General features: G+C 38.2%; 1 protein-coding gene across 8 annotated transcripts in view; it reads right to left on the bottom strand.

The window, feature by feature from the left end:
• Positions 1–10491: 10491 nt before the first annotated feature.
• The window catches only part of LOC126285457 (putative fatty acyl-CoA reductase CG5065), a 375357-nt gene continuing 370259 nt past the window's right edge, over positions 10492–15589 (bottom strand). For all 8 annotated transcript variants that reach the window (XM_049984862.1, XM_049984865.1, XM_049984866.1 and 5 more), the window contains one exon: positions 10492–15224. In XM_049984862.1, coding sequence (XP_049840819.1) covers positions 15152–15224 — 73 coding nt within the window. In that variant the 3' untranslated portion in view covers positions 10492–15151. The remainder of the gene's footprint in view (positions 15225–15589) is intronic.

Below are 15589 nucleotides of genomic sequence, written 5' to 3'. Positions count from 1 at the left end.
GATCGTCGGCCCTGTCGGATTACAGAAGGGTGGGGAAGGAAGTCGGCTGTGCCCTTTCACGGGAACCATCCCGGCATTTACCTGAAATTTAGGGACACCACATAAAACCTAAATGGGGGTGACCGGATGTAGATTTGAACCGTCATCCTCCCGAATGCGAGTCCAGTGTGCTAACCACTGCGCCACATCACTCATTCTGCAGTTAAGAGAAACTGTTCCTGTTGTTCAGTGAACTCAATACTACAGCATGTCACATGACCGGCATGTCGCCAGACATTGGACTGGCCAATGGCATGGCAGCTGAGTGAAGGACAGGCAAGACACACTACTGAATATTTGAACAGGCCCGCTCTTGAGTGCCAGAGACATGGAACACTCTTGTTTTGGAAGCTGTGCAGGTAATGAGCATTTCATGTACCATGTCAAAGGTGTACCGTGAATACTTTGAATTGATAAAAACTAACATCACCACAGTCAGCTAATGCTGCTGTCAACTACTGTAATGTGGATAAATGGGCCGCAATGCAGAGAATCAATTGTCCACTAAACAGTGGACATCAACAGCTAGTAAGTACCCATACCATCCAGCATCAGTTCCTCACTATGGGATTCACCTCTGCTCACCACACACCACAAGCCACAACAATCAGCATGGCCACAGGAAGGCCAGCATCGGACACTGGAAGCTAGGACAAAGGTCGCCCCTACTGACGAGCCGAGGTACACCACGATACATGACAGTGGCAGAGTATGAGTAGGCCTGCTTCAGAGGCCAAAACGTAATGTACAAAGATCACCGGCACGTTCTCCACAGACAGGCAAGAGCTATATGACACATACCATAAATCAGCACCTCTGGAACATGAATTCTGTAACAGTATGGATGATAATGAGAAAGGACCAACAGTCATAATGGAAGATCCTAAGACAGCAACATCTGCAATGAAAAATGGAGAAAGTGGTAGCTGCAGATACAGTACAAGCAGGAATACTAAAATGATTGAACAAAGAATGAGTAAGATTATGTAACAAAATATATGACGAGGGAGAATAGCCAGAAGACTTTCTGACTTCAGTAATGATTCCAGTATCAAAGACTTAGTTATTTAGTTACTTACTCCACAGATCAGATTCACAATAAACTTTATGATGCGAAACGAGCCAACAGAACAAGCATAGAACACTTATATACAACTAAATAAAAAATTAAAAAATAATACTGATGCAGCTGCATGCCGACCATTTACAATTTTTTAAATGATTAATTATCTCTGTTCAGGAGTTTGTCTATTGTTTAGGAGGAGTTGCTAAGGAGAAAGCTCTTTAACCTACATTTGAAAAAATTTCTGCTATCTGCCACACTTTTATTTCCGTGGGTATATTCCAAAAGAGTTTTATAGTGTGTTTTCACCCCGTTCTCTGCCAAATTTAGATTCATTAAAGGGTAATATGGCTCATTTTTCCTTCTAGAAGCAAGGAACCAAGAATTACAGGGAGCTCAGGACAGATGGCCTCATTTCACATACAAGCAAAGTTACGTTAAGAATCATTAATGAAAGACTGGAAAAGGTAACGAATGAGAATCTAGCTGAGAATTTGATTTTAGACACAAGAGATGCAGTAGGACTCTTGTAAATTTTGGGAGAGAGGGTTATTGAAAGGGGAAGAAATCTTTGTGTGTGGAAAAAAGCATTTGACAGTATTGCTTCATATAAGCTCAAAACTATAATAAGAGAAAAGAGAGTGGACTGGAAAATGGGACAACATAGAAACTCATTATATATAAATCAAAAAGTGTCAGTGAAAATAAGAGGAGAAAACATGAAGGAGTAAGTCCAGGCTTCTATCTATCTCACATCCTTTTTAATCTGTAATTAGTAAATATGACTGACCATTGGCCATTAGATGACAAGGAGGTTTAACTTTGGGTTTGTAGATGGAATGCCAGATGTAGAAGTATGAAACCAGAATTTCCCTACAAACAGTGCTAGCTGTCAGTGTAGGGCCCGTGATACTGTGTCTGCAGTGTCATCTGCTTCCTAGAATGGCTGACGACGAATGTCAACATACAGTAACCAAAGTTCCGTACATCGGTATCTGTTTCAAACCTATAAACATGTCGAGTTTTGTGCCTACGAACTATGATTAGCGGACAGCATTGGTTTTCTGTTATCATTTGAAGCAAACTGCTGCAGAATTGCATCGAATGCTTGTCGAAGTTTTCAGCAAACATGCTTCTTAAGAAAACACAGTGCTTTGAGAGGTTCAAAGAATTCAAAAGTGGTGATTTTGATGTGAGAAATGAAAGGCGGTGATTTTGACGTGAGAAAAGAAAGGAGCAGGAAACCACCTAAAAACTTCGAAGACAATGAATTGCAGACCTTATTGGATGAAGATGCAACTCAAACTCAACAGGAATTCGTGGAACAATTCAATGTGATGCAGAAAGTCGGAAAATGGGTTCCGCATGAACTGAAAGAAGGACAGCAAGCAAATTGAAAGACCACTTGTGAAATGCTGCTCGCCGGACACAAAAGAAAGTCGTTTCTCCATTGAACAGTGACAGGTGATGAAAAATGCATATATTTTGAGAATCCTAGGAGTCGTAAATCATGCGCAAACCAACGACATTCACTGCAAGACCAAATCACTTTGAAAAGATGACAATGCTCTGTGTTTGGTGGGATTAGAAGGGTGTCATCTGTTGTGAGCTGCTAAAACATTGTGAAACTGTTAACACTGATTGCTACCAACAGTAAATTATTGATTTTAATCAAGAATTACACAAAAAAGACCAGAATATGGAAAAAGGCAACACAAAGTCATATTGCTCCATATTGTCCCATCACACACAGCAAAATGGGTCAGTGAAACAATCAAGGCATTCAGTTGGGAAACACTAGAGCATGCAGTTTACAGTATGTTAAGTCATTTTCTTTGTCAAGATTCAAATAAAGATCATTCCTAACATGCATTTCTTTAAGAGTTTGTGTCATAGAATTCATTTTATTGTCTATTTCACTGTATGAAACATTCTTTTTGCATCATTTTTGTAATTAGAGATGGAACACATGATACTTTTTCCTTAGTGAATGCTTATTATAAATCTCAGTGTTCTCTCCTTAATAATTCACTGCTTTCAGATTCTAAGTCTAGGAACTGTGTGATGCAGTGAAAATCTTTCAACAATGCCAACAAAGCAACTGTCTCACTAGAAATCCAACAGATATGATACAGCTTTTTAAATTTCACATAACCAATGACACATATAGCCACCACAATGTTTCAAGTTTTGAACCTGTATGTGGTGTACTGAAAATTTTATAAAGTTCATCTGACAAGCATTCAAAGTTATAAACAGTTTTTCCATCACTAAAAACTAGTTAAGAAACAAGGTCCATCCTATGAGCCATACAATGTACACTAATCAGGTGTGGAGATATTTTTTTTTTTTATAATTGTAGCTGCAACACCTTATTTTTTACCAGTAAACACTGATGCTCCATCTGTACCAAATCCTACAACCTTTTCTTTAAGAATTTCCCCGCCTATGCCATCTTCTGAGATAGCTTGAATAATTTTTTCTTCAAGACAGAAACAGCAGCATGCGTTATTTTGACCATTAACACATGTAACATATAAAATCAAATATTTTTCAGATATCCTATCAGTTGACTTATCTGCAGAAATGGAAAAAAATCAAACAATGGAAAATCCAGGGTGGATTGTAACAATATTATGAGAAGGAAAGTTGCTACTCACCATATAGCGGAGATGCTGAGTCGCAGATAGCCGCAACAAAAAGACTCTCACAATTATAGCATTCAGCCGTTAAGGCCTTCATCAACAAAACACGCACACACACACATACACTCATGCAAACGCAACTCATGCACTGAGTTGCATTGGTGTGTGCGTATGCATGTGTGCGCACATATGTCTGTCTTTTGTTGATGTAGGCCTTAACGTTTGTGAGAGACTTTTTGTTGTGCCTATTTAAGACTCAGCATCTCTGCTATATGGGAAATGGAAAAAAGTCACTTAGTTACACAAAATTAACTAATTTTAAAAGTAGCTGTTCATGATAAAATTAGTCATTGCTGCTGAGGTCTTATCTCTTTGAAGATGTGTTCAGAGATCTATGCCATTTGTAATTTGTAGCTATTTAAGTTCTGGATGGTCAGAAAACTCCTCTCTCATTTTGCACCCAAACAAAATGATTATAGCAGCCAATTTTTCCTTCCAATTTTTTAAATATTGCTCACGGACTGGGGTCTCATCTCATCCTGTCCGATAAGCTTCCCCTGACCCGGGGTTCTGTGTGACTTTTCTGAACTGTATCCCTTTCCCTAAATCTCTCCAGTTCTTTTCTCTCACCCCTCTTCCTTCTCCTGCAACTCTTCAGCCAGTAGGAGGAGCCACTGGCCCCAAAAGTTTGTAAAAGTATATCTTTTTGTGTGTGTGTTCCCGAGCTGTCGCTCGGTGAGTAAATTTTTTATCTGTCCATTTAATTATATCATCAATAATTGATTATTTTCATTGTAATACATATACTAGGATAGATTGCTGTTCATCAAGTAAATGAGTTGCTAAGCAGTGGACAACTTGCAGTAAAAAGATGGAAACACTTAGTTTCAGGCCAAAACTGTTTGTTATCTTAACAAACGCACGTACAACTTGGACAACTATCATGGTGTCCTAATACTAGCGTTAGAGGGCAACAGTGGATATGTGGGTTGTGTGTACAAGTGACAAAGGAATTTCTTCAGAAACTAAGTTATTTTACATCTTTAAAAGTACATGTTCACTATAAATCATCTCCTCTGTATGGTAAGTGGCAATCAATCCTTATATATATGTTATACGTAAATATTTCTTTGGTGGACACTGGCAAGGATGCCTCATGTTATTAACAAAATTAGTCCTCACTTTCTGTACCTATGCAGTTTTCCCATCTAAACAACAAACTATTACGAACTCTACATATGAAAAGCTAATCTGAAATGTATGTTTTTTAACTGAGCTGAATTTACATGAAATATCTCCATTCACATGAGGACAAATGTGAACTATGTACACTCCTGGAAATTGAAATAAGAACACCGTGAATTCATTGTCCCAGGAAGGGGAAACTTCATTGACACATTCCTGGGGTCAGATACATCACATGATCACACTGACAGAACCACAGGCACATAGACACAGGCAACAAAGCATGCACAATGTCGGCACTAGTACAGTGTATATCCACCTTTCGCATCAATGCAGGCTGCTATTCTCCCATGGAGACGATTGTAGAGATGCTGGATGTAGTCCTGTGGAACGGCTTGCCATGCCATTTCCACCTGGCGCCTCAGTTGGACCAGCGTTCGTGCTGGACGTGCAGACCGCGTGAGACGACGCTTCATCCAGTCCCAAACATGCTCAATGGGGGACGGATCCGGAGATCTTGCTGGCCAGGGTAGTTGACTTACACCTTCTAGAGCACGTTGGATGGCACGGGATACATGCGGACGTGCATTGTCCTTTTTGGAACAGCAAGTTCCCTTGCCGGTCTAGGAACGGTAGAACGATGGGTTCGATGACGGTTTGGATGTACCGTGCACTATTCAGAGGTGTACGGCCAGTGTAGGAGGTCGCTCCCCACACCATGATGCAGGGTGTTGGCCCTGTGTGCCTCGGTCGTATGCAGTCCTGATTGTGGCACTCACCTGCACGGCGCCAAACACGCATACGACCATCATTGGCACCAAGGCAGAAGCGACTCTCATCGCTGAAGACGACACGTCTCCATTCGTCCCTCCATTCACGCCTGTCGCGACACCACTGGAGGCGGGCTGCACGATGTTGGGACGTGAGCAGAAGACGGCCTAACGGTGTGCGGGACCGTAGCCCAGCTTCATAGAGACGGTTGCGAATGGTCCTCGCTGATACCCCAGGAGCAACAATGTCCCTAATTTGCTGGGAAGTGGCGGTGCGGTCCTCTACGGCACTGCGTAGGATCCTACGGTCTTGGCGTGCGTCCGTGCGTTGCTGTGGTCCGGTCCCAGGTCGACGGGCACGTGCACCTTCCGCCCACCACTGGCGACAACATCGATGTACTGTGGAGACCTCACGCCCCACGTGTTGAGCAATTCGGCGGTAACGTCCACCAGGCCTCCCACATTCCCACTATACGCCCTCGCTCAAAGTCCATCAACTACACATACGGTTCACGTCCACGCTGTCGCGGCATGCTACCAGTGTTAAAGACTGCGATGGAGCTCCGTATGCCACGGCAAACTGGCTGACACTGACGGCGGCGGTGCGCAAATGCTGCGCAGCTAGCGCCATTCGACGGCCAACACCGCGGTTCCTGGTGTGTCCGCTGTGCCGTGCGTGTGATCATTGCTTGTACAGCCCTCTCGCAGTGTCCGGAGCAAGTATGGTGGGTCTGACACACCGGTGTCAATGTGTTCTTTTTTCCATTTCCAGGAGTGTATTATGCATGAAATCACAGTGCCTGCCAGTACAGACAGGTGGTCAATACAGTGGAACCTCACTTAACAAGCACCTCCCCTAATGGCACAATTTGCATAATAAGCACAATAAATTCTAAGAAAATGACTCGCCAGTTGATCATGCACCACGGAAACATTCGAGAATATGAACACCTTTCATTGTTGGCAGCGGCATATGGACAATGTCTTTAGTACATACCGCAGTCTGAGTTTAGCACTCTTTCTGCTACCATCTTAATGCAGCTTGTGATCATACACTTCTCTAAACCTGTGTTCACACAGTGTTTTTTGTGTGCAATTTTAATAACGTTCCTAGAAATGTAAAACGATAAAGCTGCAAGAAGATGCCCATAAGAGGAAGAAAACGCCTTAGAAATGAAATGTAAAATCATTGAAAATCACGAATGTTGTGTGAGTGTCGCTGATTCAGCAAGCATGGGCATTCACTCTACACCAACTATTTGCACTATGCTCAAGAACAAGGACAAGATTAAGGAGATAGATGCTTTGAAGGGAGTGACAAGAGTATCACTTCATAGGGAGTGACATGAGTATCTAAACAAGGGTCTTGTATTCTGGACAATGTCATAGGGTTGCTCCTTATATGGATAAATGAAAAGCACTTGCAAGGGGACACTATTACCGAGAATATCATTTGTGGGAAGGCAAGAAAGTTTTTTGTCGACTTCATTAAGAAGATGCCAGGATCATCACACCAGGATCATCAGAGGCCAAAGAAGTGTTTAAGGGAAGCTGTGGGTGTTTCGAGAAGTTTAAGAGAAGAACTGGCATCCACAACATTGTGAGGCATGGCAAAATAGCCAGCTCTGATACAAAAGCAGCACAGAACTTCATCAGAAACTTCAGGATGCTTGTAGTTTCTGAGGGTTATCTGCCACAACAGGTTTTTAATTGTTACGAGGTGGGTCTATTCTGGAGAAAGATGCTGAAGCGTACCTTTATAATAGCTGAGGAGAATGCATTGCCCAGTCACAAGGCAATGAAAGACCGTCTCGCACTGCTATTCTGTGCCAATGCAAACAGCGATTTTAAAATTAAACTGCTGCTTGTTTACAATCCAGAAACTCTACGAGCCTTCAAGAAATGTAAAGTCCACAACGGCAGGTTAAATGTGATATGGAGGTGCAATAACAAGGCTCAGGTGACACGTGATCTTTCTTGTGAATGAATCAAATGAAGTGTTTGGTCCTTTGGTGAAAGAATACTTGCTCAATGTCAATCTGCCACTCCACGTCTTGCTTGTTATGGACAATGCTCCCACCCATTCTCCAGACCTACATGTTCACCTCCTTGAAGAATTTCAATTCTTCAAGACGCAATTTCTGCCTCACAACACAACTCCATTACTCTAGCCTATGGACCAGCAGATTATTTCTAACTTTAAGAAGCTATAACCTAAAGCGCTCTTCGAGCAATGCTTTGAGTTGATTGAAGCTGCCAATCTCACTCTCAGAGAGTTTTGGAAATAACACTTCAACATTGTTGCCTGCATCAAGATAATCGTAATGGCATGGGAAGTGGTTACCAAGATAACTCTTACTTATGCTTGGCAGAACCTTTGGCTGGAGTACATTGTCGAATGTGAATCTGAGCCATTTGAGTCAGTACCTGTGGAGCCTGTAGTCAATGAGATTGTGTCTTTGGGCAAGAGCATGGGGTTAGAAGTGGATATCAATGAGATTGTGGAAGATCACAGCCAAGGAACAACCGAGTTGCAGTGGGTTTCACAGCAGGAAATTATGGAGAGGAGTTCTTCAGAAGAGGAGGAGGAGGAAGTAACAGCAAGCTTCTGGCACGATAAGAGAAATGCTGAAAGCATGGGAATAGGTTGCATCATACACTGAAAATCATCATCCCAATAAAGCAGTGGCCATGCACACTACAAATTTATTTGACGGTAATGCTGTGTCACATTTTCACCACGTGTTGATGCTTTGGCAGAAAAAAATGGTTATAGGTAGTTATAGGTAACTTCCTAGTTGAAAAAAATTAGTTATGTGTATGAATAATGAAGTACATAATACTGTATGTATAATTTTCTTTGAGTAAATGGCATGAATAAGATGTAACTTTTAGTAGTTTTTCTGCATGGCACACATTATTGTATTTTACATAAATTATATGGAATATATTGTTTCATTTAACGAGTACTGTATTCCAATCTTAAGTATGAAGACTGAAAACTTTACCTTATAACACAGTATTTAGCAATAAATATACCCCTCTTCATCTCTATTAATGCGTGGTAATACAGTATGACTATTGTTTCAGAGCTGTTATGCTAATTTTGTGTTCGTAATATAACAGTCCACAATTTACACACACATGTGTGAACAATAATGTTGTCTGACTGACATTTTACACAGTGAAACAAGCGTATCGTAATGTAGTGTATTGTTTCCAACTCTTTAAAATTTCCTGCTGATTATTTCTATTTTTTATTCTTAATTACTACACATGCACTGAGGAGTCTATAATTGTGTTAGTTCTATCTGTACTGACAACAATGCGTAGTATGAAGACTAAATGCTCTCTTAAACTTCCTTTTTCCTCAGTACAATGTTATACAGGAATGTAACTCTTGATTCTAGTGTAGAATTTTACAGCAAAGAAGGGTTGGTTGAGTTGGAAGAAGGGACCAAACAGCGAGGTCATAGGTCCCGTAAGATTAAGAAACCATCCTGGCATTATCATTTTAGGGAAATTACAGAAAACCTAAATTAGGATGCCTGGTCCTGGGTTTGAACTGTCGTCCTCAGAGTCCAGTGTGCTAACCACTGTGCCACCTCGCTCGGTAAACAAAAAGGTAGTGTGTTCATATAGGGATCTTAGTCTACCAGATTGTGACTTGCATGACAGGTGTGGCAGGCAGAAGTAAATTTAGTAATTCTCAAAGCTAATGTAGCAGTTAACCCTGGTGAAGAAGCCATTTGTCACATTCTGTACAACAGGTATTACCCACAGCTGTTATTTATATAAATTTTAGTATCCAAGGACGATCTGGGTTCCCCGCGAAGCCCCGAGTATCGACAGAGAGAACACGATGGAGATACTCCAAGTGACAGTTGTGGCTTGTGTCCATATGCGGTACGGCTGCCTGTGTAAGCATGTAAGATGGTGCCGCCCTCTGATGACTGTTGACCAATATACCGCAGCCTGGAGATTCTGACCAGTCTCTCACTACTTACCACTGAAACCACCTGTTTCATTCTGCCACTCTCCTTGTTACCACCAGTGCAAGTAATAATAAACCCTGTACCTACCCAGTGGACTAGGAAAGAAAATAAATGGCCTTTTCCTCCAGGCGTTAATTTATATGGAGGTTAAGTTAATTTGTCTGAGGATATTTTTCAATATACCGTACCGTACGTTGGGGGTACACTGAAATGATACACAGTTATAATTCTAATTAAAAATAAAAATGTAGAACTCAGATGAGGAATGGTTATTTGTCAGCTGCCAGAAAGGGCAACATCTCAAGTAGGGACAAAATACACATGGACGAACTGTGAATCTATCAGAACTGCTGCACTTGTTCTTACAGCTTTTGCTCTTGTGTCTTGCACACACACTCCTCATAAGTTCTATTAATGAGAAGTAGCAAACTTTTACAAAGAATTAATAATGTACACACCATGGAGCTCCTATAGAAGAACTAAAGCATATCATCGGAAACTACTTCTTAAAACCAGGGCCGAGAGAAATACATCACATATGTAGGAAATATCAGGGGTAATGTGTGGTTATCTTATCCTTACATACTTACGAAGCAGAAAGTAACTAATAGCATTTCTTGCCCGAGCATTTCTGCACTCACCAATCAATCTGCTTCAACATGATGTGTGTCACTCATCTATGATACTTTTATTTATGAGGTTTTTATCCATTTGTCAAATACAGTCACTATTTGTTTATGAAACAATTTATCTGTTGTCATAAGAAATATGAAAAACAAAGCAACAAGAACATATGATAAGTACAAAACTGATTGGCAGAAATTCTTTAATTTTTAATCAACACAAAAGTTCTCACATTCAATAATAGTACAATCATTGTGAATTTTTTGTTTGGAATTTTTAGTACATATGGTTAATTTAACACTGTCAAAATAAAAACTAAAATACACAGAACCATTCATCACAGAGAAATTTGCTTTTATATACTGAGAAGCAGCAAAGCAAAAAGTGTTGTAATTTTACCTTGGTTTCAAGCATAAAATTCACTTTATACTGTTCCACTGCTGTAACTGTGTTATAGAATACAAAATACTTCTGCAGAAGATATTTGCATTAAAGCCATGAAGTTGCTTTTCTTTTTTCTGTTTTTATTTTACATGGTCATAAAAATATTTATGCTTAATGAAATACTGAAAGAAAATTTTAATGCAGTTTTGTAGCTAGCAACATTTGTTTTACATATTTAATTACAAGAAATTTACAGTAAAATAATCATTGCATCATTATACTCCTGTATGTTATTAAAATAACAGTTTCTCTTTTTTTCATAAACGACCTGCTCATTCATAATACTGCACAAATTTCAGCATAAACTGTATGCTCATACAGAAGAAAACTGAGTATATTTTGCAATTTAATGTTCTATTGTTACATGGTGTAAGAAGGCCTTATTCACTTTTTAATTGTAGTATTAACATGACACTTCAAAAATACTGAAATACTTGGATGATCACATCTCTGTTTTAGGAAATTGTGATCAAAGTTTAAAAATTCCTACAAGCAATTCTGATAACATAACTTATACTCTCCCTTGTAAATAATCAGTTTCACTTTGTATAGACAGTTCCAGTAGTTTCTCTTCTCAGGACTCACTCATTAGTAATGTTAAAATAAATTATATAGTAAGCATAAGTTAAAATTGGGATATGTACATAAGAAGTGAGATTCTAGTGAAAGATTAGACTCTCCCAGTTCTTGCTATACAGCATGACAGCTTGTGTGTGTGTGTGTGTGTGTGTGTGTGTGTGTGTGTGTGTGTGTGTGTGTGTGTTGTATGTAATGAACTAATAGACGATAACTTTAAATAGGCTAAACTTTACACATTTTTCAGTCTAACTGGCAAATATTTACATACTGAATGCGTTCCGAATAGACACTGATACCACTTTCCCATGCTTATATTTTTACGTACCTCCCATGCTTAAATTTTGTGTTTGCTTTGTCAAAATACAAGTTTCAGAGACATTTACAGTGAATTATTGAAATAAATTACACAGAATAGTTTTTTGAACACTTAACTGTTTATGGAATGAACATAAATTATAAAGTGTATGTGTTGATGTGTTCTCCAAACAATGCAGGCATTTTAAGTGAATTATTAACAAAATTGCTTTTGTTCTTTTATGTGACACACAGTTTTCACTTATACTGCTCTGTGTGTGATGGCACCACTTACAAAAATTAGTAATATTTCACAAGTGAGCATTACTGGAAAACATACTGACAAATTTCTATGTTCATACCTTCATTGACTAGAAGACCTATTAGTCCTTTCAATCCCCCCCCCCCCTCTCTCTCACTCACACACACACACACACACACACACACACACACACACACACACACACACGCCATGTGCATGTTCATCTGCAGTCTTCCACGTTAGAACAATAAAATATAAACAGCAGTAAGATTTTCAAACTTTCTCTGAAGAACATATGTCATCATAAATATTAACATTCTTAGTGACCACAGCACAACTGCAATGCCTGATCAAAATAATGAGTAAATGTACATTGACCACTCAAATGTGTACACTAAAGATACTTTTATTACCTCTTAGCAGACCCTTATAAACACTTATTGGTCAAAAACTGCTTTAAAAGTGAATGGGTTAAATATTTAAATATGCAGAAAATTTCTGTTGGCGATAGACACACACTTCATACCGCCATAAAAATGAAATATTTGTATTTTTGTGCAGTGGTGAATTACCAGTCAAAAATTTCTTCACTTTCTTTGAGACAGAATTATACACTCTGTGAGAATATGGACATGTTCTATAATATCACTTTCTGGCCAGATCACTTACAATACAGCACATGTAATATTTCAATCAGTATCATTCTCAGTGTGAAACGAAATTTTGCTTTATGCATGTTTTTACATCCAATAAGGTGCTGAACAATCCTGGAGAACATATAATATTTTCTTCTGTTGATTAATTAAGTAGCCACTGACTTCTGAACAAAGAACTAAACATTGATCCAATTCTATTTATGAAATTAAAAATTACCAAATAAAATTTAATTATGTGTAAAATATGCCATAGCATTTGGTTTTAATAAAAAAATGAATGTTCTTTCTTCACTGTAATGTTGCTCATCTAATGTAAAAATATACTAATTTTACATTATACAGATCTTACTAAAAAGGCATATAAAATTTTTTATTATGTTGAAAATGGAGGTAACAAATTTTAATGGTCAAATATCATACAGAACTTGAAAGCCTGACTGCACACTATTTTCCATACAGCTTATGGTAACTGAATACGGTCCATGACAACAAATCAGAAATTTAAAAGTTATTACAAGTGTAAGATATAGCTTAATAACCATGTATGGAACAGTAATCTTTGCCAATGGAAATATATTTTCAAATATTGTACAGAAACAATTAGTTGTCAACAGCTTACTATCTCAACAATTAGAGAAAATTTTTCATAACAACAGCTAAATGTGCATACATGAAAGAGCATATAGGAGAAAGGCACATCACATTTCAAATATACCAATTATTGAAGAATTATAAATAACTGAAAGTTATATACTGTACATCATTTTATATAAGCTTCAAAGAGACTTATTTAATGAAGAGGCACTAGGACACACATAGGTCCTTTTGTGTGGAACTTTCCACATGTCAGTCATTGTATTTACTGAAACCTCCTGTGCCAGTGTCATGTTCATCTTACTGTCATTACTAAAAATATAAATTTTCGCCAGAAAATTCTGCAAATACAAGGAAGAAAATAGTCTAATGGCCTATCCAGTCAGCAATATACACTGTAAAACTTTTCTTGATCGCTTACATAGCAAACTCTTAACAGGTGAGATACTGAAAATCCACCTGCTTGCAGTTTTATGATTTATTTTTTTCATTGTCATACTACAGGCTTCAGTTCCTGAAAGTGAAGTGAAAGGATGCTCATTCTACAGCTCCTATCTATTTCACCCTGAATGCTAAAATGCATTTACAACTACCTGCATAACTACAGTACTTATTTCATCAAACCACAAACATCAACCAGCACTGGCCTGTACAGTTATACAGAAAGTGTCTGCTTCTTCCTGACACATAAGATCACCATTCTGTCAAATCATGAGACAAAAATAACATGAAAATGTAACAGAGATGGATTATTTGTGGATAAGCAGTAATTACCATGAGTCAATCAACTTTTGTTGTGTTATACTGATTGCTTTTAGAAAAATTTAATACACTCAACACAAAAGAGTTTCTCACTATTATAGTATCAGTTACTGAACTTCTTATACTCTGAGCATTAATCATAATTGTAGCATTTAAGTACTTACAAAAGTGATATGTCAATATACAGAAAAAGAAGTATGGAAAAAGAGTGAGGAACTTAGAAAATCAAAATAACAGTGAACACATCACAGTTATTTTGCTGCATCTTGGATGTCATATTAATTATGCCAATGAAAACTTCAAGCAGTACAGGTTATATAGGCTTAATTACAGGTCTGAATGAAGTGTATATGCACAAAATACACGCTACTGGAGTTCACTGTATGACAAAAATCTGCCTTCCACCAATTCCCATTTATGATAAAACCTGGGACGGATTTGAACAATGACAGCTTTATTTCCTTATTTCTTGCTGTGTCCATCTCACCTGCTGTACTCCCAAAACATACAATGTTACAATAAGAATTATCAGAAATGCTCATTCATGATAATATTCCTCTCCAATAGAATACATGTTTATACAACTTTTATTTTATATTTTCAGTACACAATTGTAAGACAAAATGTATAAACCTAAAAGAAGCACACACAGATTTATAGAGTAACACAAAATAAAACTAAGCACTTTTTAGACAGTACATCCTATTTAATCTTCAAAAGATTTTTTTTTTAAATTTTCCAATAACTACCTCTGGAAGGGCACAGCTCTTACAGACACACTGTTTGTTGAAAACCGAGGGTTGGGCTGTCACATTCTGATTTTTGACATTGACGTACTGAGGAATCCTCCCTGTGCAAAAATACACTTTGCAGCATAATAAATGAGAATAAAAACCACAATTTTTTATTTCACTGAGAGTGATTGGCCTAGAATTTTGTTCCTATTTCATACAAAACTGGCCTGATAACCAGAGCATTTAAAATATATTTTAGCAAAACAACCAGAGAATTCAGAATTCCACGACAATTTCCTGTCAGAAATGGAACTGGCCTTCTTTGAATGTGCATATCCTTCACTCACATTCTAGTTAAACAGAATTTTTCTCCGTATTACATGTCCTGGAACATCATCCAAAAAAGACAAAATACGCAGTGTTACTTGTAGACAAGTTTTGCAAACTTTGCAAGTAACAACCAGGATTATTCATTGTCACTGATAACTTGTAAAGTGCCTTACAATCACCTCAGTTTAACAATCTTCAGCAGAAACACAAAGGTTAGCACCTGTGTAATGCGATGAGCCCAGTACAACCTGAAAAAGAAATATTTGTTATTAAACTGTGACAGTTCCACGGTATTGATTTTAAAGTGTTCTATTTATGATCAGATCTTCATATCAGCTACAGGTGTTTGCTCATTCAACTATTACAGACTTAGAATCATTATAGCAATGAAGTGATAAAGTGATCATGTTGATATCCATCTGAAGTGACATATAAAAATTTGTGCAAAGACCAGTCCTGGAATCTGCATTTCCTGAATTTTGAGAACAGTTATCTTAACTAGTAGGCTACCCAAGCATTCGATCTGGCTCAACCCCACGTCTCACAGGCACTTAGTGTTAAGAATGCTTACACACTGGCTCACACCTCATAGTAACAACACCATTTCAAAGGA

The sequence above is a fragment of the Schistocerca gregaria genome, chromosome 8, assembly GCF_023897955.1.
Source record: "Schistocerca gregaria isolate iqSchGreg1 chromosome 8, iqSchGreg1.2, whole genome shotgun sequence".
NCBI lineage: Eukaryota > Metazoa > Arthropoda > Insecta > Orthoptera > Acrididae > Schistocerca > Schistocerca gregaria.
The sequence above is the reverse complement of the archived record's forward strand: the minus strand, read 5'-3'. Positions and strand labels throughout refer to the sequence as shown.